Source organism: Lolium perenne, chromosome 3, assembly GCF_019359855.2.
Source record: "Lolium perenne isolate Kyuss_39 chromosome 3, Kyuss_2.0, whole genome shotgun sequence".
Lineage (NCBI taxonomy): Eukaryota > Viridiplantae > Streptophyta > Magnoliopsida > Poales > Poaceae > Lolium > Lolium perenne.
The window spans coordinates 188,475,993-188,503,089 of NC_067246.2; the positions used below are offsets into that span (position 1 = coordinate 188,475,993).

Below are 27,097 nucleotides of genomic sequence, written 5' to 3' on the forward strand. Positions count from 1 at the left end.
TGTCACGAATCTGGGCTATTTTCTCTGTAGAAAAATCATAAAAATATGCCAATTTACGTCCGTGTTCCTCAGATATGTACGCAACTTTCATTAGTTTTGAGTTTTCTGATTTGAGCAACGGAAGTGTTTTATTAAAATTCGTCTTTACTGGCTGTTCTGTTTTGGCAGATTCTGTCTCTGTTTTTTGCATTGTCTCTTGTGGACTTTAAGCGAGCTTTTCTAGACATAGAGAGCTGTAGCTAATGTTTAATTGAGTTCTTGCAATGTGCCACTACAGGACCAAGGTGGATTCAATTTTTTGAGTACTAACCCCTCTAATGAAGTTTATGAGAAGTTTGTTGTGAAGGAAGTTTTCAAGGGTCAAGAGAGGAGGATGATATATGATCAAGAAGAGTGAAAAGTCTAAGCTTGGAGATGCCCCCGTGGTTCATCCCTGCATATTTTAAGAATATTCAAGCGTCTAAGCTTGGGGATGCCCAAGGCATCCCCTTCTTCATCAACTTATCAGGTTCCTCCCCTGAAACTATATTTTTATTCGGTCACATCATATGTGCTTTACTTGGAGCGTCTGTGTCTTTATTTTTGTTTTGTTTTTGTTTGAATAAGATTGGATCCTAGCAATCCTTGTTTGGGAGAGAGACACGCTCCGCTTTTTCATATGAACACTTGTTCTTCGTTTTACTTTTAATGTTCAATGATAAAAGTTGGAAGCTACAATACTTATTGGTTATTTGGTTGGGAAAAGAAAATGCCTCATATGTTGTGGATAATTTGACACTTGGCAATTGTTTTGAGCTCTCAAGTAGATCATAAGTTTTTGCATGTAGTTTAAACCTATTAGTGGAGAACTACCGTAAAGCTTGTTAAAATTGGTTTGCATAATTGATCTCTCTTAAGGTCTAGATATTTTCTGGTAAAAGTGTTTGAGCAACAAGGAAGACAGTGTAGAGTATTATAATGCTTGCAGTATGTTCTTATGTAAGTTTTGCTGTACCGGTTCATACTTGTGTTTGCTTCAAACAACCTTGCTAGCCTAAGCCTTGTACTGAGAGGAAATACTTCTCATGCATCCAAAACCTTGAGCCAAAAACTATGCCATTTGTGTCCACCATACCTACCTACTATGTGGTATTTCCTGCCATTCCAAAGTAAATTGCTTGAGTGCTACCTTTAAACAATTCAAAATGCTTCTCAATTTGTGTTAATATTTCATAGCTCATGAGGAAGTATGTGGTGTTTAGCTTTCAACCTTGTCATTTACTTTTGACGGACTCTCATATGGACTAGTGGCACATCCGCTTATCCAATAATTTTGCAAAAAGAGCTGGCAACGGGATTCCCAGTCCCAAATTAATTAACTTAAATAGACACTCCTCCATGGTTTGTGATTGATGGACGGCACCCTAAGGATTCGGTTAGCCATGGCTTGTGTAAGCAAAGGTTGGGGGGAGTGTCATCATCATAATAAAACTGAAATAAAAAGGCACTCCTTCATGGTATGAGATTGTTGGCAGGCACCCGAGGATTCGGTTAGCCATGGTTTGTGTAAGAAAGGTTGGAAGGAGTGCCAAATAAATATGCAATAATTCATGGGAGCCGCTCTTGAAAGTCCGGTTGGCGAGGTAGTTAGTATACCCATTACCATTCGTTGACAACAACAAACACCTCTCAAAATTTTATTTTTTTATGCTCTCTATATGTTTTCAAAACCAAAGCTCTAGCACAAATATAGCAATCGATGCTTTCCTCTTTGAAGGACCATTCTTTTACTTTTATGTTGAGTCAGTTCACCTATCTCCTTCCATCTTAGAAGCAAACACTTGTGTCAACTGTGCATTGATTCTTACATACTTGCATATTTGCATTCATCATATTACTTTGTGTTGACAATTATCCATGAGATATGCATGTTGAAAGTTGAAAGCAACCGCTGAAACTTATATCTTCCTTTGTGTTGCTTCGATGCCTTTACTTTGAATCTATTGCTTTATGAGTTAACTCTTGTGCAATCTTTTGATGCTTGTCTTGAAAGTACTATTCATGAAAAGTTTTGCTATATGTTATCTATTTGTTAGCAACTATAGATCATTGCCTTGAGTCACTTCATTCATTTCATATGCTTTGTAATAGTATGATCAAGGTTATGTAAGTAGCATGTCACTACAGAAATTATTCTTTTTATCGTTTACCTGCTCGGGACGAGCAGGAACTAAGCTTGGGGATGCTGATACGTCTCCAACGTATCCATAATTTCTGGCTGCTCCATGCTTGTTTTATGACAATACTTACATGTTTTGCTTGCACTTTATGATGATTTCATGCATTTTCCTAACTAACCTATTAACGAGATGCCACAAAGGCGTCCTGTTTTCTGCTGTTTTTGGTTCCAGAAAGGTTGTTCGGGCAATATTCTCGGAATTGGACGAAATCAACGCCAAACCTCCTATTTTTCCCGGAAGGCTCAAGAACACCGAAGAAGAGTCGGAGAGGGGCCAGGGGGCCACCACACCACATGGCGGCGCGGGCCAGACCCTGGCCGCGCCGGCCTAGGGTGTGGCGCCCTGTGTGCCCCCTCGCGCCGCCTCTTCGCCTATAAAATCCCTTTCGACCTAAAAACACCGTACCAATTGACGAAACTCCAGAAAGACTCCAGGGGCGCCGCCGCCATCGCGAAACTCCAATTCGGGGGACAGAACTCTGTTCCGGCACCCTGCCGGAACGGGGAAGTGCCCCCGGAAGCCATCTCCATCAACGCCACCGCCTCCATCATGCTCCGTGAGTAGTTCCCCCATGGACTACGGGTTCTAGCAGTAGCTATGTCGGTATACTCTCCCCATATACTTCAATACAATGGTCTCATGAGCTGCCCTACATGATTGAGATTCATCTGATGTAATCGATGTTGTGTTTGTTGGGATCCGATGGATGATACATTATGATTAGTCTATCTATAAAGTTTGTGAAGTTATTGTTGCTGCAATCTTGTTATGCTTAATGCTTGTCACTAGGGCCCGAGTGGCATGATCTTAGATTTAAGCTCTATATTGTTGCTTAGATTGTATCTACAAGTTGTATGCACATGTCACTGTCCGGAACCAATGGCCCCGAAGTGACAGAAATCGGGACAACCGGAGGGGATGGTAGTGATGTGAGGACCACATGTTTTCACGGAGTGTTAATGCTTTGCTCCGGTACTCTATTAAAAGGAGTACCTTAATATCCAGTAGTTTCCCTTGAGGCCCGGCTGCCACCGGCTGGTAGGACAAAAGATGTTGTGCAAGTTTCTCATTGCGAGCACGTACGACTATATACGGAAAACATGCCTACATGATTAATAATCTTGATGTTCTATCTTAATGCTTTGATTCCTATCAATTGCCCAACTGTAATTTGTTCACCCAACACTTGTCACTTATTGGAGAGTTACCACTAGTGTAGATTGCTGGGAACCCCGGTCCATCTCTCATCATTATATACCTGTCCTACATGTCATTGGAAGTAGTATCAACTATCTTCTGGTGCCATTGCTCTCATATTGCTATTACTGCTGCTGTGTTACTGTTACTACTGCTCTCATATTACTGCTACTTTCACATCACCCCTGTTGCTAGTGCTTTTCCAGGTGCAGCTGAATTGACAACTCAGTTGTTAAGGCTTATAAGTATTCTTTACCTCCCCTTGTGTCGAATCAATAAATTTAGGTTTTACTTCCCTCGAAGACTATCGCGATCCCCTATACTTGTGGGTCATCAGTGGGCTAGGCCTTCGTGGCGTTGCTCACCGGAGATCTGAGTGAAGCCTTCGTGGCTGTTGGTTTGGCTTTCGTAGCAACCACACTCCTCCAAACGTAGACGTACCTTCTTGCAAAGGAAGGGAACTACGGGAATCACCTCCGTGTCATCGCGTGCTCCACTCTCGGTTACCTCTATCCTATTCTATCTCTATATTGCTTAGATATATCTTGCTTAGTTGTTAGCCTTGTCATATAGGTAAATTCACTTAGTTGCATATCTAGAGAATTTACCTTTTGCGTCAAGCCTAAATTGAAAAAGAACTAAAAATTGGTTAGCACCTATTCACCCCCCCCCTCTAGGTGCGGCATACGATCCTTTCAACACCTTTACCCAAAATATCACATGGTATCAGAGCACGGTACCTCCTAAACACATCTAGCGCAAAAACCCTTCTGAGATCGATCTACTCGACGGTCTCCAACCCCACGAAACCATGGGCACACCATCCTCCAACCAAAACCCTTCCGATCGTTCCACCTTCGGGACGGCCATGACCGGGAGGCTCGGCAAAATCAATTTCATCCTCTGGCAGACCCAGGTGCTGCCGGCCGTGAAGGGTGCCCGCCTCATGGGTTACCTTGATGGCTCCACCGAGGCGCCCGATGAGGAGATCAGCGTCAAGAAAGGTGAGGAAGTCATCACCGAGACCAACCCGGCCTACGAGGACTGGGAGGCGCAGGACCAGAAGGTCCTCAGCTTTCTCGTGAGTTCTCTCTCACGGGAAGTACTTCCCTACGCCGCTGGAGTAAAGACGGCGGCCGAGCTCTGGGAAATCATCCAGGGCATGTACGCGGCAAGGTCGCGTGCACACACCACCAACACCCGCATCGCCCTTGCATCTGCAGAAAAGGGCAACAAGTCCATGGGTGAGTACGTCACCATGATGAAATCGCTGGAGAACGAGATGATCTCCGCCGGGAAGACCCTCGAAGACGAAGACATGGTCTCCTACATCCTCGCCGGTCTGAAGGACGACTGCTACACCGGCCTCGTCGCTGCCATCCTCGCCATGACCGAGCCAATCACTGTAAGCGAACTTTATTCGCAGCTGTTATCTTATGAAAGCCGCCAGCAGATGCTCCGTGGTGTCTCGCAATCCTCTGCCAACGCTGCCATGCGCGGCGGGCGCGGTCGCTTTGGTGGTCGTGGAGGAGGTGGTCGCGGCTATCAAGGCCGTGGCAACCCACAAGATGGTGGCAACAGTGGCCAAAATGGCTACAATGGCGGCAACAATGGTCGTGGCTGCGGCAACTACAACAACAATGGCCGCGGTCGCGGCAATGGCAGTGGGGGCAACGGTCGTGGAGATCGTCCTCGCTGCCAAGTCTGCTACGTCCAAGGACACATTGCCAGCGATTGCTGGTACCGCTTCGACCCCGACTTCGTCCCTAGAGAGAGGACTGCCGCCAACGTCAACAATGGTGGCCACTACAACAACAACGGCGGCTGGGTCATGGACACCGGCGCCACCGACCACATCACCAGCGAGCTAGAGAGGCTCCACGCACATGAACGCTACCATGGCAATGACCAAATCCATGCTGCCAATGGCGCAGGTATGAACATTACTCACATTGGTGAAACTATTATTCCAACTCATGATCAAAATCTCCATCTAAAAGATGTCCTTCTTGTTCCCGAAGCTAGCAAAAGTCTTATATCTGCCCATCGATTCACTAATGACAATCATGCTTTCGTTGAGATTCACCCTGAATTCTTTTGTGTTAAGGACAAGGTCACGAGGACGGTTCTCCTTGATGGACCGTGCAAGGATGGTCTCTATCCTCTTCCCGAGTCATCCACCTCATCATCCACATCCAAGCAAGCTTATGGAGTCTTCAAGCCATCCCATCATAGATGGCACAGTCGTTTAGGCCACCCGGCCTCTTCCATAGTTCAACGAGTCATTAGTGAGAATAAAATTCCATGTTCTAGAGAAAATAATGAGATGGTGTGTGAGGCTTGCCTCAAGGCAAAGAGTCATCAATTGCCTTACTCTAGATCCACTAGTGTATCACATCATCCCCTAGATTTAATCTTTTCAGATGTATGGGGCCCTGCCCCCGACTCTTTTGGTCGCAAGAATTATTATGTTAGCTTCATTGATGATTTCAGCAAATTTACATGGATCTATTTGATCAAATCTCGTTCTGAAGTTTTTGCCATTTTTCATCAATTTCAATCCCTTGTTGAACGGCGTTTTGGTCGGAAAATTATAACCGTCCAATCTGATTGGGGAGGTGAATATGAGAGATTGAATTCCTTTTTTAAACAAATTGGCATCACTCACCATGTCTCTTGTCCTCATGCCCATCAACAGAATGGCTCAGCTGAAAGAAAGCATCGACACATTGTCGAAGTAGGGTTATCCCTCCTTGCTCAAGCATCCATGCCACTCAAATATTGGGATGAAGCCTTCATTGCAGCGGTATATCTAATCAATCGTCTTCCCACCAAACTTCTTAAATTTTCAACTCCATTGGAGGTCCTTGAGAAAATCAAACCTGATTATCAGTCCATGCGCATTTTTGGATGCGCCTGCTACCCAAACCTTCGTCCTTTCAATGCAAGAAAATTAGAATACCGCTCAGTGCAATGTTCATTTTTAGGATATAGCAATCTCCACAAAGGATTCAAGTGTCTTGATATCCATTCTGGACGCTTATATATATCTCGTGATGTCGTTTTTGATGAAACAATCTTTCCTTTTGCCAAGTTACATTCCAATGCTGGCATGCGTCTCTCTCAAGAGATTCTGCTATTACCTTCCCAACTTCTTAATCCTGACCAGTTTGATCATGGGGGCAAAAATAGTGTTGATCCAACTGTGACTAATGCTTCAATCAAACCTGCTAATAGTGCATGCGAGTTTACAGAAAACAGGGAAGAAAACGAAGAAGAAAACGGAGAAGAAATTGGAGCAGATTTGGTGCAAAACACCGAGCTGGAGCGTGATCGCATGTGCGCTATGCGACACGGCACGGAAGCCCAGGGTCAGGAGGATCCTGCTGCGTCACACGCGGGAAACGCGTCGCCAACCGCGTCGCCGCCACGACCCGGCGATCGGCGCAACCAATCATCGCGCGCCACATCGGCCCTGGTGAGCAGGATGAATCGCGTCATCGCCACTGGTGGACCCCGCCCACGTGAGCCAACGGCTTCGGCCAGATCCTCTGCGGCTCGCGGCGGGTCTTCCTCACGCCACACGGAGGATTCCAAATCGGATGCGCCCACCAGTGATCACGAGGAGGATTCGCGGCGCAATCCCGAGGGGAACCCTGCTGCTCCGACAGGGTCAGGTTCAGGGGCTGCGTCAGGCGCGTCAGGCCCAGGATCTTCTGCTCCAGCCTCAGGTAGCGAGCTTCCTGTGCAGCGAATGAGTACAAGACTGCAGATAGGTAAAATACAACCTCGCCAATACAAAAATATGGTAAAATTTGCCAACCTCACTTCTTCAGGAGAGCCAAATAATTTAGATGAAGCTCTAGCAAATAAGAATTGGAGGAATGCTATGAACGAAGAATACCTAGCCCTCATAGAAAATAAAACTTGGCATCTAGTTCCACCGCAGCAAGCTGGCAAGAATATTATAGACTCCAAGTGGGTTTATAAGATCAAACATAAAGCTGATGGTAGCATAGACAGATATAAAGCCAGGCTAGTTGCTAAAGGATTTAAACAAAGATATGGCATAGACTATGAGGATACTTTTAGTCCCGTAGTCAAGGCAGCTACTATTCGTCTTGTGTTGTCTATTGCTGTATCCAGGGGTGGAATCTTCGCCAGCTAGATGTGAAGAACGCGTTTTTGCATGGTGTTCTGGAGGAAGATGTTTATATGAGGCAACCACCAGGCTATGAAGTTAAAGGGAAGTCTCAATACATCTGCAAACTTGACAAGGCCTTGTATGGCTTGAAACAAGCCCCTCGAGCATGGTTCGCAAGGCTAAGTACAAAATTACAAGCTCTTGGATTCTGTCCTTCCAAGGCAGATACATCGTTATTCTTTTACTCCAAGGGGAATATTACTATATTTGTGCTTATCTATGTTGATGACATAATTGTTGCTAGTTCCTGTCACAAGGCAACATCAGCTCTTCTTAAGGATCTTCAAGTGGAGTTTGCTTTGAAGGATCTTGGAGATGTTCACTACTTTCTTGGCATTGAAGTTAAGAAGACAAAAGATGGATTGCTTCTAACGCAAGAGAAATATACCAATGATATTCTGAAAAGAGTAGGTATGTTACAATGCAAACCTACAAGCACGCCAATGTCCACAAGTGAAAAGCTTTCTGCTCATGAAGGAACCCCCCTAGAGGTAGAGGATTCCACAAGATACAGGAGTATAGTTGGTGCTTTACAATACTTGACACTCACAAGACCAGATATTTCCTTTCCTGTTGATAAAGTTTGTCAATTCCTTCATGCACCAACTACATCACATTGGACTGCTGTTAAAAGAATCTTGAGATATCTCAAGGACACATCTAGTCTTGTGTTGAGATTCAGCAAGTCGCCTTCTATGCTTGTAAGTGCTTTTTCAGATGCTGACTGGGCAGGTTGTCCAGATGATAGAAGGTCAACAGGAGGCTTTGTAGTTTTTCTTGGACCAAATCTAATATCATGGAGTGCAAGAAAACAAGCCACTGTGTCAAGATCTAGCACAGAAGCAGAATATAAATCACTTGCAGATGCCACGGCTGAAGTAATGTGGATACAGACTCTTCTTTGTGAATTAAGGATACCTCATCCTCCTTCAGCACGGTTGTGGTGTGACAATATGGGTGCAACATACCTTTCAGCAAATCCAGTCTTCCATGCTAGGACTAAACATATTGAAGTGGACTACCACTTTGTTCGAGAGCGAGTATCTCGGAAATTGTTGGACATAAAGTTTATTCCCACTGGAGATCAAGTTGCAGATGGGTTCACAAAACCACTTTCAGTTCGTCAGCTCGAAGCCTTCAGAAACAATCTCAACTTAGAGAGTTGTGATCGAGGGGGTGTGTTAAACGAGCTAGACTTGTAAACGTGTAGTATACAGTTTAGATATTTGTGTGTGCGTGTTTATCTTGTTTCCACCGGCCATATTGATAAGGCTATGAGTGGTTAGACTAGATTCTTCTAGAGTCCTCCTTTGTAACAAACTTGATGTAAATCCTTTTGAGGTTGTTGGTTAAACCTCCTATATAAACACGCACGGTGTGCCTCGGAGAGGTAACACACCTTTACCCAAAATATCACACGGTTGACCAAATAAGGGTAAGTAACCCACTTAGTCTCCTAGCACATGGGGGCTCCCAATAGAAAATTTCCACTTATGCCCCGTTTGGAAAACATATTTTTTGACATAAACCAGCGAAACTTATAGGTCGCTAAGAAATGTACCGTGATCTAGAAAAGCTATGTTTGGAAGCTCAATTTTCTTTGTGGGGTTTGGAAGTTCAATATTGTATAGGTGTCAACCCGTTGGATCCCACTTAACTATCTATATAGTCAGGTTCATGTATAGGAAGAACCGGGACAAAGTTAGCTAGCTTTAAACAAAATCCGGAGAAATCTCTCTTAAATCTCTATGTTTATGTTTCAGCAAAAAGAGTTTGTTTTCCCAATGGCACACGGTGGAAGCTGAAAATTCCTTTATGGGCTAAAGCTTTTTGTTGGTTGGTTATTAAAAATTGAACCCTTACCAGAGATAATCTAAAAAAAATAAAGGTTGAAAAGGCTCAGAGCTGTGTGGGTTTTGTGGTGGTTATGAATCACAAGAACACCCCTTCTTTGGTCGTCCCCTTGCTAGATATATTTGGAACGTAATTGGTGTCTTTTTAAATTTGAAGAATATGCCAGTTTCTTTTGAAAGTTTGTATCGGCAACGTTTTGCCACTTTTAGTAGTTTAGATAGGAAGGTGGTGATGATAGGTGATGATAGGTGATGTTGCGATTTGCTCGGATTTATGAAAAACGAGAAAATTGGAAGGACTTTGGAGGCTACTTCAATAGGGGGCTAGAAAATTGGCCAAGGTGGTGCATGAGATCTTTGGAAGAAGGGCATATTGGGATGATCTCTCTTGAAGATGGAGTCGAGGAAGACGGTGGTAGCAATTCCTATGGCGTGTGCGTGGCATATGCTGAGAGTCTGCTTGACTGGATATGCTTCTCATCTGCTATTGGGCGGCCTGAGAAGGCATTTGGTTTTTGGTTGATGTGAGTTGGTGAATTGTCACCCCCTTCATCCCTCTGTAGGTTTAGCAAGGTGGATTCGAGTTTGATTTTTTGTATTGCTCTTGTAAGGTGTTGTGAATAATCTAATAAAAAAGCTGTGTGCATCCCTTGGATGTAGAAGCTGGAACGATATTTTCCCATTTCGAAAAAAAAGAAAATTGGTCAAGGTGGTGCATGAGATCTTTGGAAGAAGGGCTTATTGGGATCCTGCGAATAGGAGGCTGGCTATAAGTTCATGCTATTATTTATATCCTGAAGATATCTCTATGTTTGGTGTGCCACTTCTCTGAAAATCTGTTGGCAGATAGCTTCTGTTGTGCGTCTCTGAAACACTCTTGTAGGTATGGCTGTTCCCTGGTACTTTGTTTTTGAGTTATAGCTTGTTCGGTTGCTTTCGTAGCTATAGTTTCGTTTACAGGCAAAAGGGGGTTGGTCCCTTTCAGTTTCCTGAATGTTGCAAAGCCTATGAAACGTGTGGATGTTATCTTGCCCTTGGTTTCTTAATGAAATCGGAACCCTTTTGGTTATTCCTTCTATTGAAAAAAACTTAGGGTGTGTTTGGTTGGTGTCCACCCCAGCCCTACCAAATATTTGGCAAGAGTTGGCTGCCAATTTTTTGGAAGAAATCCTTTGCCCACATTTGGAATTATTTGGCTAGAATCTGTGAGTGAGAGGGGTGGACATGCATTGGCAGCCAAAATTTTGGCTACAAACCAAACAATGACCACAACTTTATAGGCAACCAATTTTTTGGTAGGGCTGCTTAGGGAACCAAGGGGCTGTTTGGATTGTGCCCTCACATGCCCTGCCAACATTTGGCAGCCAAAATTTTGGCGCAGGATTTGGCCGCCCTTAACTTGCCCAGGAATTGGCGTGAAATTGTACAGGCGGATAGAGGCTGGCTAGGGCTCGCCAAATATTTGGAGCCCAACCAAGCAGCACCTTATGATCACAGGCGAGCCAATTTTTTGGTAGGGTCGACACTGGCGTGGAACCAAACACAACCCAAACCAAACACACCCTTAACACCTAGAAAAGAATAAACAATTGGAATTGGTCCTTGCTGTAGCGAGTGGCCTATGAGATACCTTTCATACATGATGAGTTTGGGCCTTGCTTCTATTTTACATACTCATCCTACTGTGTGATATTTGAGCCAGTACAGAAAATAGATCGGGATTTTCTGGTCTTGCCTCCAGATGTTCTGCTATTCACAATGGTTCATTTTCCGGTCCGTGTCGATTAGTCAAATTACGAGCCATCAGGAATATTTTAGGCCTGTGCATATGAATAAACAAAGAAACCTTATCGAGGTTGCTCTAAAATACCTTATATAAAATTTCGTCTATGCTTGAAGTATCGACAATTAAACTGATATTGAAACGAATCATTCATCAGCTAGCTGAACCGGAGGATACGAGCAAACCAACACACAAATCATACTAATTCCACTATGTTGACAACTGCATTCAAGTGAACTTTGGCTTGCCTAGGTTTTTGTTTGTAGAGAGTATTTTGGATTTGAACTGACAGTCCTAAACCTTTTTTTCCATATTATTTAACTATTAATTGCAAAACCAAGCTTAGAAAATTAAACCGGTACTTAATTCATTTTGAGTTGAAGGCCACTGTCCAATATCGTCTAATATCCTGGTGCAATTTATTTAGTTTATCAAGATCTAAAATTGTGTTTCATAAAGTAACTGTCTATAAGGTCCAGTTCTTTGGATCATACTCTGACATTAACTACAAGAAACTGTGGAAATCAAAAATACATTCGGAGGGGGGAGGACACCGGAGCACACCTCATTTCAACAGTCATCCGTTTTTTGACGTGGAGCCTGACATTAGCGAGTAGTCAGTTTAGGTTGTTCGGCTTGTGTGTTTGTTTTCTTTTCTTTCTCGCGATCTAGTTCCTCTGTAGCTTGTACCTGAAACATCTTCTTTCCTACTTAATTGAGTCGGCAGAACACCTGCCATTTTTCTTCAAAAAGAAGTAACTATCATAACACTATACCACCAAATCATGCTAACATGTCATGTTGCAGAGAAGTGTTATTCTCTAATCTTTCTAACATACTGATTTCCTCCACTGGCTTTTCATGTTAGATGATAAGTCTGTTATAAGCTCACTATATATGTGTGGGATTCTGGCTCCTATAGACTATCCAATGGTGAAGTGGGTTTTATCAGGTTATTGTATCTATACATTTTACCTCTGGGTCCTATAGCTCTATGATTTTTTTTACCAGTTTTGCTGAATGCTTAATAAAATGGCCAAGTTTAGGGAGAGGAAGACGAGGGATGTCAACGAAGTCAAATGCATCAAGGACGGAGAGGATCAGCTTCTTGTGAAGGATGAGGCGATCAAGCGTAGATGGCGGGAGTACTTTGACAACCTTTACAATGGAGAGGTTGAGAGCTCTACCATTGAGCTAGACGACTCCTTTGATGATACCAACATGTGCTTTGTGCGACGTATCCAGGAGTTTGAGGTTAAGGGGGCGTTAAGGAGGATGAAAGGAGGCAAGGCGATGGGTCCTGATGGTATCCCCATCGAGGCGTGGAGAGGCCTTGGAGACGTAGCGATAGTATGGCTAACTAAACTTTTCAACCTCATTTTTCGGTCAAACAAGATGCCCGAAGAATGGAGGCGGAGTATTTTAGTACCAATCTTCAAGAACAAGGGGGATGTTCAAAGTTGTACTAATTACCGTGGAATCAAGCTGATGAGCCATACTATGAAGCTATGGGAGAGAGTCATTGAGCACCGCTTAAGAAGGTTGATAAGCGTGACCAAAAACCAATTTGGTTTCATGCCTGGGAGGTCTACCATGGAAGCCATCTTCTTGGTAGGACAACTGATGGAGAGATACAGGGAGCAAAAGAAGGACCTTCATATGGTGTTCATTGATTTGGAGAAGGCCTATGATAAGATACCTCGGAATGTCATGTGGCGGGCCTTGGAGAAACACAAAGTCCCAATAAAGTACATTACCCTCATCAAGGATATGTATGATAATGTTGTGACAAGTGTTCGAACAAGTGATGGCGACACTGATGACTTTCCAATTAGAATAGGGCTACACCAAGGGTCAGCTTTGAGCCCTTATCTTTTTTATTTGGTGATGGATGAGGTCACAAGGGATATACAAGGAGATATCCCATGGTGTATGCTCTTTGCGGATGATGTGGTGCTAGTCGATGATAGCCGAACGGGGGTTAATAGAAAGTTAGAGTTGTGGAGGCGAACTCTAGAATCGAAAGGTTTTAGACTTAGTAGAACTAAAACTGAATATATGAGGTGCGGTTTCAGTTCTACTAGGCACGAGGAGGGAGAGGTTAGCCTTGATGGGAAGGTGGTACCGGAGAGAGACAGTTTTCGATATTTGGGGTCCATGTTGCAGAAGGATGGCGATATCGATGAAGATGTGGGTCACCGAATCAAGGCTGGTTGGATGAAGTGGTGCCAAGCTTCTGGCGTACTCTGTGACAAGAGAGTGCCACAAAAGCTAAAAGGCAGGTTTTATAGGACAACTATCCGACCTGCGATGTTGTATGGCGCGAAGTGTTGGCCAACGAAGAGACGACATATCCAACAGTTAAGTGTAGCTGAGATGCGCATGCTGAGATGAATATGTGGCCACACAAGAAAGGATCGGGTACGGAATGACGATATACGGGAGAGAGTTGGGGTAGCACCGAATGAAGAGAAGCTGGTCCAACATCGTCTCAGATGGTTTGGACATATCCAACGGAGGCCTCCGGAAGCGTCAGTGCATAGCGGACGGATAAAGCGTGCTGAGAATGTTAAGAGGGGGTCGTGGTAGACCAAACTTGACATGGGAGGATTCCGTTAAGAGAGACCTGAAGGTTTGGAATATCGATAAAGATTTAGCCATGGACAGGGGTGCGTGGAAGTTAGCTATCCACGTTCCGGAACCATGACTTGGCTTCGAGATCTTATGAGTTTCAACTCTAGCCTACCCCAACTTGTTTGGGATTGAAAGGCTTGGTTGTTGTTGTTGCTGCTGAATGCTTAATAGCTAAGGTTAATAAATAAGATCTGAAATTTTACGGATTTCCTTTACTATACCTATTTCTATTTGTTACACTGTTTCTGCTATGTAAGCTCACTTAGCTCAGAGGTTAGAGCATCACATTTGTAATGTCAGAGTCATTGGTTCAAATCTGATAGTCGGCTTCTTTTTTCTTTATTGAGATTCTACAGACAAGATTTTTTTTGACGGATTAAATGGGAAATTCAGGATCTTTTATGTTTTCTATCTTAAGTTTATTCAACAGAATATCTGATGAACATATATTGGTTCAGCTAACATAACAAGTTACTCATGTATCTTAATCTTATGCTTCTTCCTATAGTTATTTTCTGCCAGGAAATAGAATTCTGGCTAAATTGAAAGTGTTTGGCTGGAAGCTTGCCTCTAATACGCTTGGGGTGAAGTGCACAGATGTAGCAGAAACATGGATGTACTACCCACCTGTACCATTTTTGGAATGTAACCTGAATCGCCCATCACGCGATGCTGACCTGCTCAAAGTCAAAGGCTCTAAGATGTTGACTGTGGACTGGGTGTTTATACTCTGAATCAATGCAGCGATGAAGTGAGATCAAAGTTATTATTCTTACGGTGGCGATCCTAGCATCTTAGAAAGAACTCGATCTTTGGCAATGGAAAATTCAGTGTTGAGCAGTCGGCCTCATTTATCCAATCCTATTTGTATTCATTTATGCAGGTTAAAACTTCAGAGCTGGATCTGGATATTAAAGAGAAGAAAGCAATAAACCGAACTATTGATGGCATGCCACAGCAAGCAAAGGAACGACATACAGCCTGGACGAAACCAGTAGAAGGCTGATACAAACTAAATGTTGACGCCGCATTCTCTCATGAAGCAAATAATGGATCTTGGGGTGCTGTCCTACGTGACCATGAGGGAAAAGTGGTGTTTTCAGCGTGGGGAATAATACTGTTTTCTCAATCAGCTGAAATAGCAGAAGCAATTGCAACTTTAGAAGGAATCAAAGGTGTGTTACCTGTTGCAGCTATCCCTGTGATTTTAGAAAGTGACTGTGCAGCAGTAGTAAACAAGCTGAAGATGGAGGACAAAGTAATAGAACTGGAAATTTTGTAGCACACGATCTTGCTAGTTTTGGTCGTTGCGTGTGGAGTGGGGCTGTGCTAGTGAGTGCAATTCCTCCCTAAGCGGTTGAATCAGCTCGAAGAGATTGTAATTCTGAATGTAATCAAGACAATGTTTAAATAATACACATCTAGGTTTCAAAGAACAAAAGGAAATAGCTTGCTGGCAAGGCAAAATATTATACCATGTCTTTACAAACCTCACTATTTACAAACAATAGAAATTCGGGCTCTCTTTACATAATTCCAGTACAGGAACAAATTGCAAAACATTCATAAGATTGTTTCTCATTTATGAGATACAGTTGCTGTGCCTACAGGTCTGCCATGATACATTAGATTCCTAACTATTTTCTCCATTATATTTTCATTCAAAATATTTGTTTTGTCAGCATAATCCGTTTCCCCTGCAAAAACAAATCACGTTTCGAAAATCTAATGGGTTTGTCAGCGGACACAACGATGGGACTTGAACTATATGAAAGGGAAAGAGAGACCATGAGGAACAAGAGAGGTCTTCTTCTGGGTGGTCAGAAAACTAGAGGTCTTCAATGCGGAGAGACCAGCAGTCCAGATGATCATCCAATGGATCCAGACGAAGCCTGGAAGACAGCGGGGCTCTTGCGTAGAGAGTTGTTTGGCTTCCCTGTGCCAACACCAAGGGACCTACCAACACCTACTTATGATTGGGATGTAATGTTCCATTGATTCTTACAAGAAATTAACCAAACCATTTTGATGGTTCATATTAAATGAACACATGAATTTAATTGAAGGAGGAGAGAAAGATAGAAGGATTTGATGTGAATTTAGTAACATCCTCCAAAATTTATATGGAATCTTATGATCCAAGGAGGCCCTGATTCTAGTGACATGAACCAAAAGGTCAAGAGAGATGAAACCATACAATTCAAAGAGGCCCTAATTCTTTTATCCGTTTGGTGCCTACATACATGAATCAAGGTCTAGAGAGATGTCCAATATGTTGCTCCAGTTTTTAAAATTTATGCTTACTAATCATTTTTAGCATAATTTATACATTTATCCTTATTCAGTAGGCATTTACGTTTTTCTTTAGTTGGTTAAATATATCACATCGAAACGATGTATTGGAAGCAAAAAGTTCAGCGATCAAGCTCCATCCAACAAATATGCAAATGGTGCCAAGGGATTTCAGTATTTGTTTGTTTTACAGAAAAAACTAGCCCATGCAGGTGCACGGGTTGACAACAAGTAGTATTATAAACCTTCACTGATTTCTTAAAAAGGAAAACAAAACGTCTTCATTGCATCATGATTTGCCGTGGATCAGTGCTCACCTCCAACTGCATGTAAAGAATAAGAACATATCTCATTCTCTTGAATTCTTCCACCGATGTGCTGCTTGCAGAATCTTCAGGTGTTTGGATTCAGAGACTTCACCAGGGAGTGGTCTATTCCTCTTTCCTACTCTTGGTGTGTTGATTTCACGGTCTATACCGCTCAAGCCAGCTGAAGCATCAAACTCAGCCAAGTCCTTCAAAAGAAACTCAGGCATATCTAGCGCTGGCTGAGCAATTGCAAGCTCATAAATGGACCGAGCACGATCGGTCTCTCCAAGTTGCCTTTCCAGTTCAGCATATTTCCTCCAAGCATAGCAGTTCGCCGGAGACCACTCGATGTACTTCTGGTACAGTGTCCGACACCGATCAACATTGCCGAGACGCATCTCCATCTCGATGTACTTCTTGAAGATCTTGCCCTTGGGAGCCATCCCGATGGCATTTCCCAGAAGCTGGCGAGCGGCAGTGAGGTCCTTGCGCCTGATCTCAAGCTGGGCCGCCATGATCCACACCTTAGCGAAGGTGAACTTCTTGTGCGGGATCAGCTTCAGGCACTCCCGGTAGACCTCCCTGGCACGTCCCATGTCCTGCGCGTCGAGCTCCTCGTAGAGGGCGTAGTTTATCCAGAGGTAGATGTACCTCTGCCAGTATCGCTTCTCCTCCGCCGGGGGCACGTTGGCGATGGCCCTCTCGTACACGTCCCTGATGCTGTCCTTGCTCCCGGTGCTCTCCTCGTGCGCGAGGTATTCGAACCACGCGTCGTAGTTGAGCGGGTTCTTGCGCACCGCATCCTCGTAGGGGGATATCTTCTTATTTGTTGCGACGATGGCAGCGTCTACCGCTAGCGCTGGGTCCTTCCCATCGGCAGCAAGAAGCTCGGCGGCACGCTGGTACAGCCGGTGTGCACGCTCTGCCTCTCCATGCTTCATCTCGAACTCGGCGTAGCGCTTGAAGGTGTCCGGCAATGGGTGCTCGTCCACGAGCCGCTCGTAGAGGGCCCTGGCGCACTCGGACTCGCCGTACCGGGTCTCGAACATGATATACGCGTCCCAGCCGTTGGTGCCCGGGTGCCACGCCATCCAGCGGTCGAACACCTGGCGGGCGTTGGCGTAGGCGCCGAGCGTCTCCTCCATGTGCGCGTACTTGCTCCACAGCTGGTCGACGCGGGGGAGGAGCGCGACGGCGCGGTCCCAGACGTTCCGGGCGTGGCCGACGGCGCGGCTGCGCATCTCGAACTCGGCGTACTTGACCCACAGCGCGTGGTCGCGGTGGCCGGCGGGGGCGCGGAGGGCGCGCTCGTAGACGGAGCGGGCGCGGGCGAGGTCCCCCTGCTGCTCCTCCCAGCGCGCGTACCTGACCCACGCCGAGACGCCGCAGTCCGCCCGGCAAACTTTCTCCTCGAACAGGTTGCGCTCGCCGAGGCGGTACTCGGAGAGCTCGTCGAGGTCGGCCATCTTTCTCCTGGGCGGCGGCTTGATCGATCGGTCGTGGCACCCCCGGGCGTCGCGGATGATCTGCTCGGCAGTGATCTGGATCGGCGACGGAGCCTTGTTTTTCACCCGCGTCGCGCGGGGCAGCCTCACCTCGGTGTCGCGCTGGGTGAGGCAGCAGGGAGACGGGCGGGTCGGGGCGGTCGCCATGGCAGTTGCTGTGATCGATCGATTTGGATTTAGCCCTAGAACTAGAATCGCCCGGCTATATCTGCGGTCTGCGGCAACACCGCGTAATCGACTCAAAGCTTAAGGCCGAGTTCTGTCAAAAAAAAAAGCTTAAGGCCGAGTTTTCCTCAAGACCTAGCGAAAACGTATACTTATAGGTATAGCAACACCCAAAACACAAGTCCCACTCGGACACGAGGACACGAGGACACGAGCTCTAGTACAACTTACGTACTGAACATAATACGAGTACAGTGTGTGACTGTTTTTTAGTCCACTTTTATTCTTGAGCCAGATAATGCTATCAAATCTCATTTATAATTTATGTTGCAAACGACAAGTAGCACGAATCACGACAACTAGCTACTGTGAACGCGACCGCCAAGCTTCGGCTCTCCGCTACATGAGCACGACGCACTGCGACATGAACACAACGAGCTGCTCCTGCAGTACGGCGTCTTCTAGCGTAATTGCGATGCCTTCTGATGATGACTCTGAGAATACGGTTAACCATTGTGGCGTTTAGAGTGGATTGAGCCTCTACACCACTCCAACTGGGATGAACTTTCATCGAAAGCTAAACTTCGGGATACATCATCGTCTTCACACGGCCGAGTTATTTCTATATTCAAGGTTTTTGCTTTGTGATTGTCTTCATGTTTGAAGTTATATATCTTGCTATAACCTTGTTGCTTGTCTTGCTTATTTTAAGTTGTTGGTGCATATAACTTCAGGATACATCATCGTCTCCACATGGTTCAGTTATTTCTATATTCAACCTCTTTGCTTGGTGATTGTCTTCGTGTTTAAAGGTATATATCTTGCTATAACTTTGTTGCTTGTCTTGCTTATCTTAAGTTGTTGGTGTATATAGTTGAGCCTTGAAGATATATGTTTTACTCTGCATTTGTTCAAGCAAAAAACCGTAAAAGTTCTAAATGGCTACCCCCTCTCTCTAGGCGGCATTGAGGTCCTTCCAGTTGGGCGTTCATGTCTTGGCTTCTTACTTTTATCTTCCATACAACATACTCCCTCCATCCTCAAATAAGTGGACATCTAGCCTCTAAACTTTGTTCACAAAAGAGTGTACTCCTATCTTCCCAATGCAATTTAATTGCTTCTCTCTCATCGCACGGAAATCAAAACCAATAATATTGAGCACATATTTTTCTTGTTTTCTACAAGCACTTAGCTCATTGGAGGTGAAAGAATTAAAGAGGAGAGATGCATGTTCCCAATGTACTTTTCACTCCACCTCATAATTTATCTTGAAAACCCCGCAGGTACACTTATTTGTGGACGGAGGGAGTACGCAACACAACAAGCAGATAAAAATTGACGCCAAGAAGCATTTAAGGAGAGTAAATGTCCCAGTTTGAGCACATTAGCTAGATAGGCTTCTTAGTGCATGAGGATGTGTTTATCTTCCATAAAACATATACAACTGATGCAGAGGCAAGAGTTGTATTTTCTACAAAGAAAAATCCCAACTTTATAAAATTTATATGAAAATGAGAGGATGCAGTATACAATGTTTCCTGAAGAAAAAGGCTCTATGATGTACAAGATAACTAATAACCTATTGGGATCCCTAACCTATTTGCCACGCAACCAATGCAATTTCTATCTAGAGCATGCTTCATATCGTCATCATCTACCTCTTCTGGAAGTTGAGCTTCATGATGGCAAAGGCGAACAAGAAGGCAAATAGCACCCCGAATGCCACGACCACCGTGGCCACATAACCCAACCAACTGTACTTGAAGTCAAAGTAGTCCTCTATAAAATCTTTCACGAGGATGCCATCATCCATTGCTGTATCAACATCGCCGAACTGAGATACGACCAGTCCGTACAGTGTCCAAGCGACCGGGCATACCCAGCAATACCATCTCCACCAGATTGGGACTCTCTGCTTAGTTTCAGACAAAAAACAGGAATAATTAAGCTTCAGAAATGCTGAAAAATGAGTAGATGTGGACTGCCAAAGGTGATGAAACTTACCGGTCGGGGGATGATGAATCCGGAGAAGAGATTCCAGATGGCGTAGAATGCCGACGAAACGATTGATGCAATGTGGTAGTTCGGTGTCAGGCCAACAGCCATCATGCCGTAGAATGTGAAGTAGAGCAGTGTGAAGTACATGAAGAAGAGGTACCAGAAGAATTTGGGTGCTGTCCACTCAAACCCAATCATCGAATAAACAATTACTCCATACACGGTAGCCTGAACAAGTGTGTATGGGAGTTCAATGACAACCTGCAATTGACAAGTTTATCGCTAATCAAAGTCTAGCTATCAATAATGCAACAGCGTCTAGAACTGAACCATCTGCATGAAAAAAACACTCACCTGGCCAAATGCGTATGGAAACGCGGAGTACATGCCAGCTGCTCTTTCACGGTAAAAGACTGTCCGCTCCACGGCCACCACAGGTTGAACCGAAGTACAGTTCATGATACCAATGAACAGCACTGCAGCGTACATGGACCCCATGGCATTGAACAAGTCTTGTGACTGGCTCCTGGATTAAGAAGAACAGGAGATAAACAAAGTTTTCATTGTGGCTAATTGCTTGCTATATAGAATGTGGGTGTCATGACTTACATTTTGCCACCAAGGTCCCAGAAGATGGTTCCAAAGATAAGAGCAATAACGGTAGTAAAGAGGAACCTGACAGCATTGTAGGGAGGATTCCTCCAGTATGACAGGTTCTGCTTCCACAGGCAAGCTACACATTGTGTGATCGAAGACTGTGAGTACTGGGTAGGGAAATAAAGGTCACTTGAACCTGGCTCAGGTTGGCTTAGTTCCTTTATCAAAGCCTTGTTCCTCCTGCAAAAAGTAACATACTTGCATTACACCTGCAATTGCAAAAAATCCTTGGAGAAAAGAAAGTTGCCTTATTGAAAGGCTGCCATTGCAAGGCTGAGTCGAAGTTAAAGAGCATTAGTATGTCGCCATTGCCAGTCTTTCAACTTGTTGTGGTAGCTTGTATTAGTATGCTGAGTTAAGTGCAGCAAATTTAAGGATATGATCTGCCATATGTAAATTTACCTATTTACGTGTGGTATGCTAAGGATATGATCTGCCATATGTAAATTTACCTATTTACGTGTGGTATGCTAAGCTACCTGACCTTTATAGCATACTTAGAGAACTCTGTTTGCTTAACCATCTGAGGTTTGCCTCCTTAATCATGTAAGGTGATTCCAAATGACTATGTGACTAGTAGGATGGCTAGTTAGTAACTTACTGGTAGAGTTCAGATTTCTTGTATATGTCACTGAAATCAACACCTAGCATCTGTTCTTGGCCAATCGTTGTCACTTCCAGCATCCATGTTGCAGGGTTGTATCCATCTTTAATTTTGCTGACTCCATGAATCCCCTGAACAGTACAAAACAATGGGCTTATCAGAATATTCAGGAAACTGACTTGGGGTATTCTCAGATTCTTTTAATATCACTTTACCTCGTAGTACTTGATTAACTCAGAAGAATGATGTCCTAATGGACCAGCGTATATCTCTTCTCCACCTCGCTTCATCAGGAAAAGCTGCAAGCATTAATATTTAATAAGACAGTTAAGACCTCGGCATAGTTCAAGGATCGAACAACCAATCAAGCGGAATTCACCAATTTAGCTTAGTTATCCACAGGGTAGCTGGTAAAAATCTCTGATGAGAACTCTCTCATACCTCATCAAATGCTTCAAATATGTCAATGCTAGGCTGATGAATCGTGCATACAACAGTTCTACCAGTATCAACCGTGTTTCTCACTGTCCTCATCACGATAGCAGCTGCTCTGGCATCAAGTCCAGAGGTTGGCTCATCCATGAAGATGATAGAAGGATTAGCAACTAGCTCCACAGCAATGGTCAGCCTCTTCCTCTGCTCAGTCGACAGACCATTCACTCCTGGTAGACCAACCAACGCATCTGTCAGAGGCTTGAGCTCCACAAGCTCCATCACCTCGTCGATGAACATCTGCATACACATAAATTAGAAACTATCTATTGATTTTTTGACTAAATCTAATTAGTGTCTACATACATCCAAATTTTGACAAATCTAAGACATCTATTTATGGACAGAAGTAGTAGTTATTTTGTTTCTCTGACCTTTCTTTTGTTTGAATCAACATCCTCGGGAAGACGAAGCCACGCTGAAAAAAGCAGAGACTCATAGACTGTCACCTGAGGGGAGTGGATATCATTCTGTTCGCAGTATCCTGATACACGCGCAAAGGTCTGTTGTTTCTTTGGATATCCAGAAATGCTGATGTTTCCTTCAATGTACCCGCCTGTCTTTCTCCCTGCCAGCACATCCATCAGCGTAGTCTTGCCAGCGCCACTGACACCCATCAACGCGGTCAGCACACCTGGCCTGAAAGATCCACTAACACCTTTGAGGAGTTCTAAACGGTCTTCTACCACGCCTTGTGCTTTCATTTCCTGAAACGAATTTCATACACAAGGTTACTAACTTAAGACAATGGCAGATGGTGATACTGTAACCGAAGCATTTTTCCTCAATTACCGGTGGCATGTCAACAGAGTATCTGATGTTGTCAAACACAAGTGAAAGGGGGAGAAATGGAAGGACCATTCCCCTAAGTGTGGGGCTAGAATCCGCTTCGACAATTTCTGTTGGTCCACAAGTGCTAGGTGATTCCAAGTGATCATTGTCCAGAACCTCACCGTTCAGGTTGGCATGCTTCTGCTTGAGCTCATCTTCAGATACTGAAGAACGGGAGTTACCATATGCTGGAAAATCACAAGATGAGACCATCTCAGGATTAGATGTAACCAAAGTATGAGAAATGTTAGCAAACTAGTTCTGGATGTACTCACCCTTCAGGTATGTAAGGGCAAGAGTGAAGAGAGCGTTGAATAATAATGTGAATCCAAACATTGCGCCTAAACCGATCCAGTACCACTTTGCTTCTGTGAACACTCCACGGGACTTGAGGACTTGCACGCCAAGGGTCTCGTTTGAGGCAGCGCTATCCAAGATTTTGTCCCAGCTGTGACCCAAGAACTCATTCACTGAGATGGCATTCTGCGCATACATTAGTGGAGATATCCAGTAACCCCAAATCCACCATTTCTTCACTTTATCTGTAGATTCAAACAGAACGATGGCTTAGATGTTGAAAAAAAAAATCCAATAGCTATCAGGCCAGAAGGGTCGCTGGGTAAGTAAACATACCTCTTACTAGAACGAATCCGCCCAATACCATAAAAATTAGCAACATGAATGATGCATAGACATTTGCAACAATCATGTTCCTCCCTACCCCACCGATGAATCGGAAGAGTGATGCGGCCATCTGATTGATGGCCAACATAAGCAGATATTGCTTGAAAAACCTGGTGACAACTAGAACATTCAGAACATCGCAGAACAGTATCAATATATGATAGCTGACGATGCAGTAGTTAAATAAAAGAGATTCCCGACAAATCTCACCTGCCAACATTTGGGTCAAACCCAATGACATAGTACGTTATGAAAACATAACCGCCGACCTCAACAAATGTTATTGGGATCTTTAGGATCCACGAGGGTATTGTGTAGGTCCATGCTGGGTAGAAAAGAAGGTCCCTCTGCTTGAAGAACACAGGTAGCTTAAAGACAGTAAGTGCAAGCTCAGAGAACCCATTGAACATGATCATTAGCACACCAAAGAAGAGCGCCCCCATGTAGATTCCCCCATTGGCCACGGAGTCACGCTTCATCTTTGTACGGAAGAAGAGCGTCATTGCCATAAATGACACCAGGATCAGCTATAATGACAGAATGCCAAGGAATCCATTATTCCATCCTATTTTCGATAAAGGGAGCTTTTATTGATCAAATGTCGCATCAAGCCGATGCAAGTAATCATGTACCAATCGATATACTTGTTTGTATTAATAGCAGTTACCTGGAAGCTTCTAAACATGTAGACGAAAGAGTTCCTCTTCATGAGGAGGATCTCCCTGTCAATGTTTGCCTTTAGCAGCTCCTTGCCACTCACGCCATACCTCGTGGTTGTCAACGCTGCTGGATGGCTCTTGCTCTTGTCGAACGGAACAGCGAGCTCCTTTCTTATAGCTCTCCCAGTGCGGAATGACTGGAATGCATGCACAAAGTCCTTAACCGGAACGAACTGGTAGGACTCGTCACCCCGTGCCCAATATTGCTTTTGATCTTTCCTCGAAGTCACCTGTCCAGCATTTGCAGAGAGGCGTGTTATCAAAAAAAAAAGTACTCATGTGTAGATAAGAAGGTGATGGCAATGCCAATGTGGGAACCTCTTGCAAGAAGTCAGCGACACCCTTTCTGTCAGGACACTTGAACCCGACAGATTCGAAGAATTCAAGCACGTCCTCACGAGGGCCCTGGTACACGACGTGTCCGTCCGAGAGGAGGAGGATGTCGTCGAATAAGTTGTAGGTCTCAGGGGCTGGCTGCAGCAGGGAGATTAGGGCAGTGCCACCGAGTATGTGGACAGACTGCCTGAGCGAGTTTACAATCTGGAATGTAGTGGAGCTATCGAGCCCAGTGGAGATCTCGTCCATGAAGAGCGCCTTGGCTGGCCCAACCAGCATCTCACCTACAGAACGTACCAAAGTAGATACACATTAACGGTTTATTAACCACTGACTTTCATCATCTGAAATGGAGCTAGAATTCAATCTATTTTACCAGTTGTAACACGCTTCCGTTGTCCGCCAGAGATGCCCCTCAGCACGTCGTCCCCAACCATGGTGTCTGCACACATCTCTAGTCCTAATATCTGCAACAAGTAGTAACGTCTGAAATGATGAACAAGCCATATTTTGGGTACTAGTAATTCAGTCTGAAGTTAGTCGCAGTTGTAGCTCAAAGCTGCGGGTACCTTGAGTATGTAGTCTGTATTCACATTGGCTTCTAAGCCCCCCATTGAAGACGCCTAGTAACCAAGATGAGCAGAAAAGTTGGTATATACTGGCTCTCCATTTCAAATTTAATTATGATGAAGAAAGCAGTGAAACAAGCAGAATCTTGTTTATTTACTACTACTTGGATCTGATATGAAAATTTGTAGTAGTACTACCTTCATAAACGCATCGATATCAGCATCAGGCTTGATATTTGCTGCCTTTTCTCGCCTTGACAGCTCAGTGAGCATATCTGGCAACACAGCAAAAATGGGAGACTTGATGAGCATATCTCTCAAAGCAAAGGAAGCCAAATCCCACAGAATGTGCGAGCAGCAGAAGTGAATGAATGCGCAAGTGCACGTGACTAGTTGCAGAGAGAATTGTAGTACTCCGTAGTACCAAAGCGAGTGCCAACACCCTGGCAGCGTGCGGAGAAGGCGAGCGTCTCCCTGACGGTCATCTCGCCTATGTGGAGGTCGTGCTGGCTTATGTAGGCGGCTGTCCTCTCCGGCACGAACTCCTCCATGCCGTGGCCGTTGTAGGTAACCTTGCCCGAGACGTTGAGGCCCTTGTCGAGCCTCCCGGCCAACGCGAGCAGCAGGGTGGTCTTGCCTGACCCAGGTGGGCCCAGCAGGAGAGTCATCCTGCGCGAAGGAAACGAAAAGAGCGTGAGGTTGAAGAAGCGGTGGCGCTCCGGAAGACCCGGGTCAAATCCTGCAAGTTGTACTCCACGGGTATGCAGGCATGTTTTCTGTGAAGAGAAGAGAAGGAGAGGGAGATGTTTTCACCTGCGGGGCTTGATGATGCCGCTGACGTCGTGGAGGATGGGCATGGTCCGCTTCCTGTTGGGGAGTATCCGCAGCGCGTTCGCCGCTTCCTGCGATAGTAAACACACTCGCACCAAATCAAATCAATGGATTGTATGTTGGGCAGGCACGCACAGATGGATGGAGAGAAACGAGAAGGGGCAAGCAGGGTGGCACCTCGAGCGTGTTGGTGAAGGAGTTGAGGACGGTGGGGAGGCCACTGTCGCCGACGCGGACCTCCGCCTCCGCCACGAGGCGCTCGAACCGCACCTCGATGGTGGGCATGTCGATCCCAACCCTGCAGAAAACGAGCACGCACAAATCGTCAAACACCCCGCAGGCAGGCCCAGGCAACGGGAAAACGAGTGACGGCGGCGAGCTGCCGAGTCTAGTAGGACGCGCGCACCGCTCGAGTCGGTCCTTGAGCTTGAGCAGGAAGCGCTCGTTGTCCTGGTCGGCGACGCGCACGAGGCGCTCGAGGAGCGCGCGGCGGTCGCGCGGGCCGAGGCCGTGCACGTCGACCACGCCCTTCCCCGCGGGGCCGTCGAGCGGCGGGAGCATGGCGCGGCGGACGCGGTCGTAGGTGGGCAGCTTCTCGAGCGCGGCCCAGCGCAGCGACTCCTCGTCGTCGTCGTCCCTGGAGGAGCGCGAGAAGACGTCGTCCCCGCGCCGCCAGATGGAGCTGCCGCTGTCCCCCGCGGCCCGCATGCTGGCGACCTTGTGGATTTCCGCCGTCGCGTCCATCGAGATCTCCTCCTCCCGCCGCGCCGCGGCCGGCCCCCACACCTCCTCCTCCTCGCGCGGAGCTAGGTAGCCGCCGCTGCCGCCAATCCCTAGCCGAGCGGCGCAAAACCCTCCAACCCCTCCGCGTGATTTTTTCCGTTGGCGAGGTGGAGTGGAGCGGTGTTGGGAGTTGGGGCGACGGGACGGGGTTTTGTAGGGCGTGGGAAGGAACGGAACGGGACGGGGAAGGTGGTGGCGTGGAGAGGTCATCAAGGATTGGATTTCCGCCAAATCGCCCACATTCATTTCGATTCCACGGTACGCCACTTGTCAATTCTACAAGGCCTAGTTTGAGACGCTGCAGTAGGCAGGGCTTCTAGAACGCCCCTGCCAGCCATTGCCAAAGGCGGCGAGCTATGGCAATCAATGTGCCCGCGGGGATGCGGGCCTGATTATATACGCACGAATCCTTTCGTCGCCTTTCATACGGGAT

General features: G+C 45.5%; 3 protein-coding genes across 3 annotated transcripts; 1 reads left to right on the plus strand and 2 right to left on the minus strand.

The window, feature by feature from the left end:
• Positions 1-4,284: 4,284 nt before the first annotated feature.
• On the plus strand, positions 4,285-14,896 carry LOC139838066 (uncharacterized). The gene is made up of 5 exons (XM_071827420.1): positions 4,285-5,350; positions 6,671-6,894; positions 7,563-8,031; positions 8,353-8,498; positions 14,774-14,896. The coding sequence occupies exons 1-5, from the start codon at positions 4,285-4,287 to the stop codon at positions 14,894-14,896; spliced, it is 2,028 nt and encodes a 675-aa protein (XP_071683521.1).
• Positions 14,897-16,319: 1,423 nt separating this feature from the next.
• On the minus strand, positions 16,320-18,264 carry LOC127342889 (uncharacterized). The gene has a single exon (XM_051368916.2). It carries the CDS (start codon positions 18,140-18,142, stop codon positions 16,532-16,534), a length of 1,611 nt encoding a protein of 536 aa, XP_051224876.1. The 5' UTR covers positions 18,143-18,264; the 3' UTR covers positions 16,320-16,531.
• Positions 18,265-19,644: 1,380 nt separating this feature from the next.
• Positions 19,645-26,747, minus strand: LOC127342890 (ABC transporter G family member 36). The gene is made up of 21 exons (XM_051368917.2): positions 26,288-26,747; positions 26,059-26,179; positions 25,864-25,952; positions 25,475-25,719; positions 25,249-25,325; positions 25,051-25,104; positions 24,858-24,948; positions 24,464-24,765; positions 24,094-24,375; positions 23,637-23,953; positions 23,376-23,536; positions 23,018-23,284; positions 22,704-22,930; positions 22,286-22,618; positions 21,861-22,151; positions 21,635-21,718; positions 21,417-21,550; positions 20,768-20,995; positions 20,513-20,684; positions 20,165-20,419; positions 19,645-20,072 (listed from the first exon to the last, which is right to left on the minus strand). The coding sequence occupies exons 1-21, from the start codon at positions 26,623-26,625 to the stop codon at positions 19,815-19,817; spliced, it is 4,326 nt and encodes a 1,441-aa protein (XP_051224877.1). The 5' UTR covers positions 26,626-26,747; the 3' UTR covers positions 19,645-19,814.
• Between the last annotated feature and the right edge of the window lie 350 nt (positions 26,748-27,097).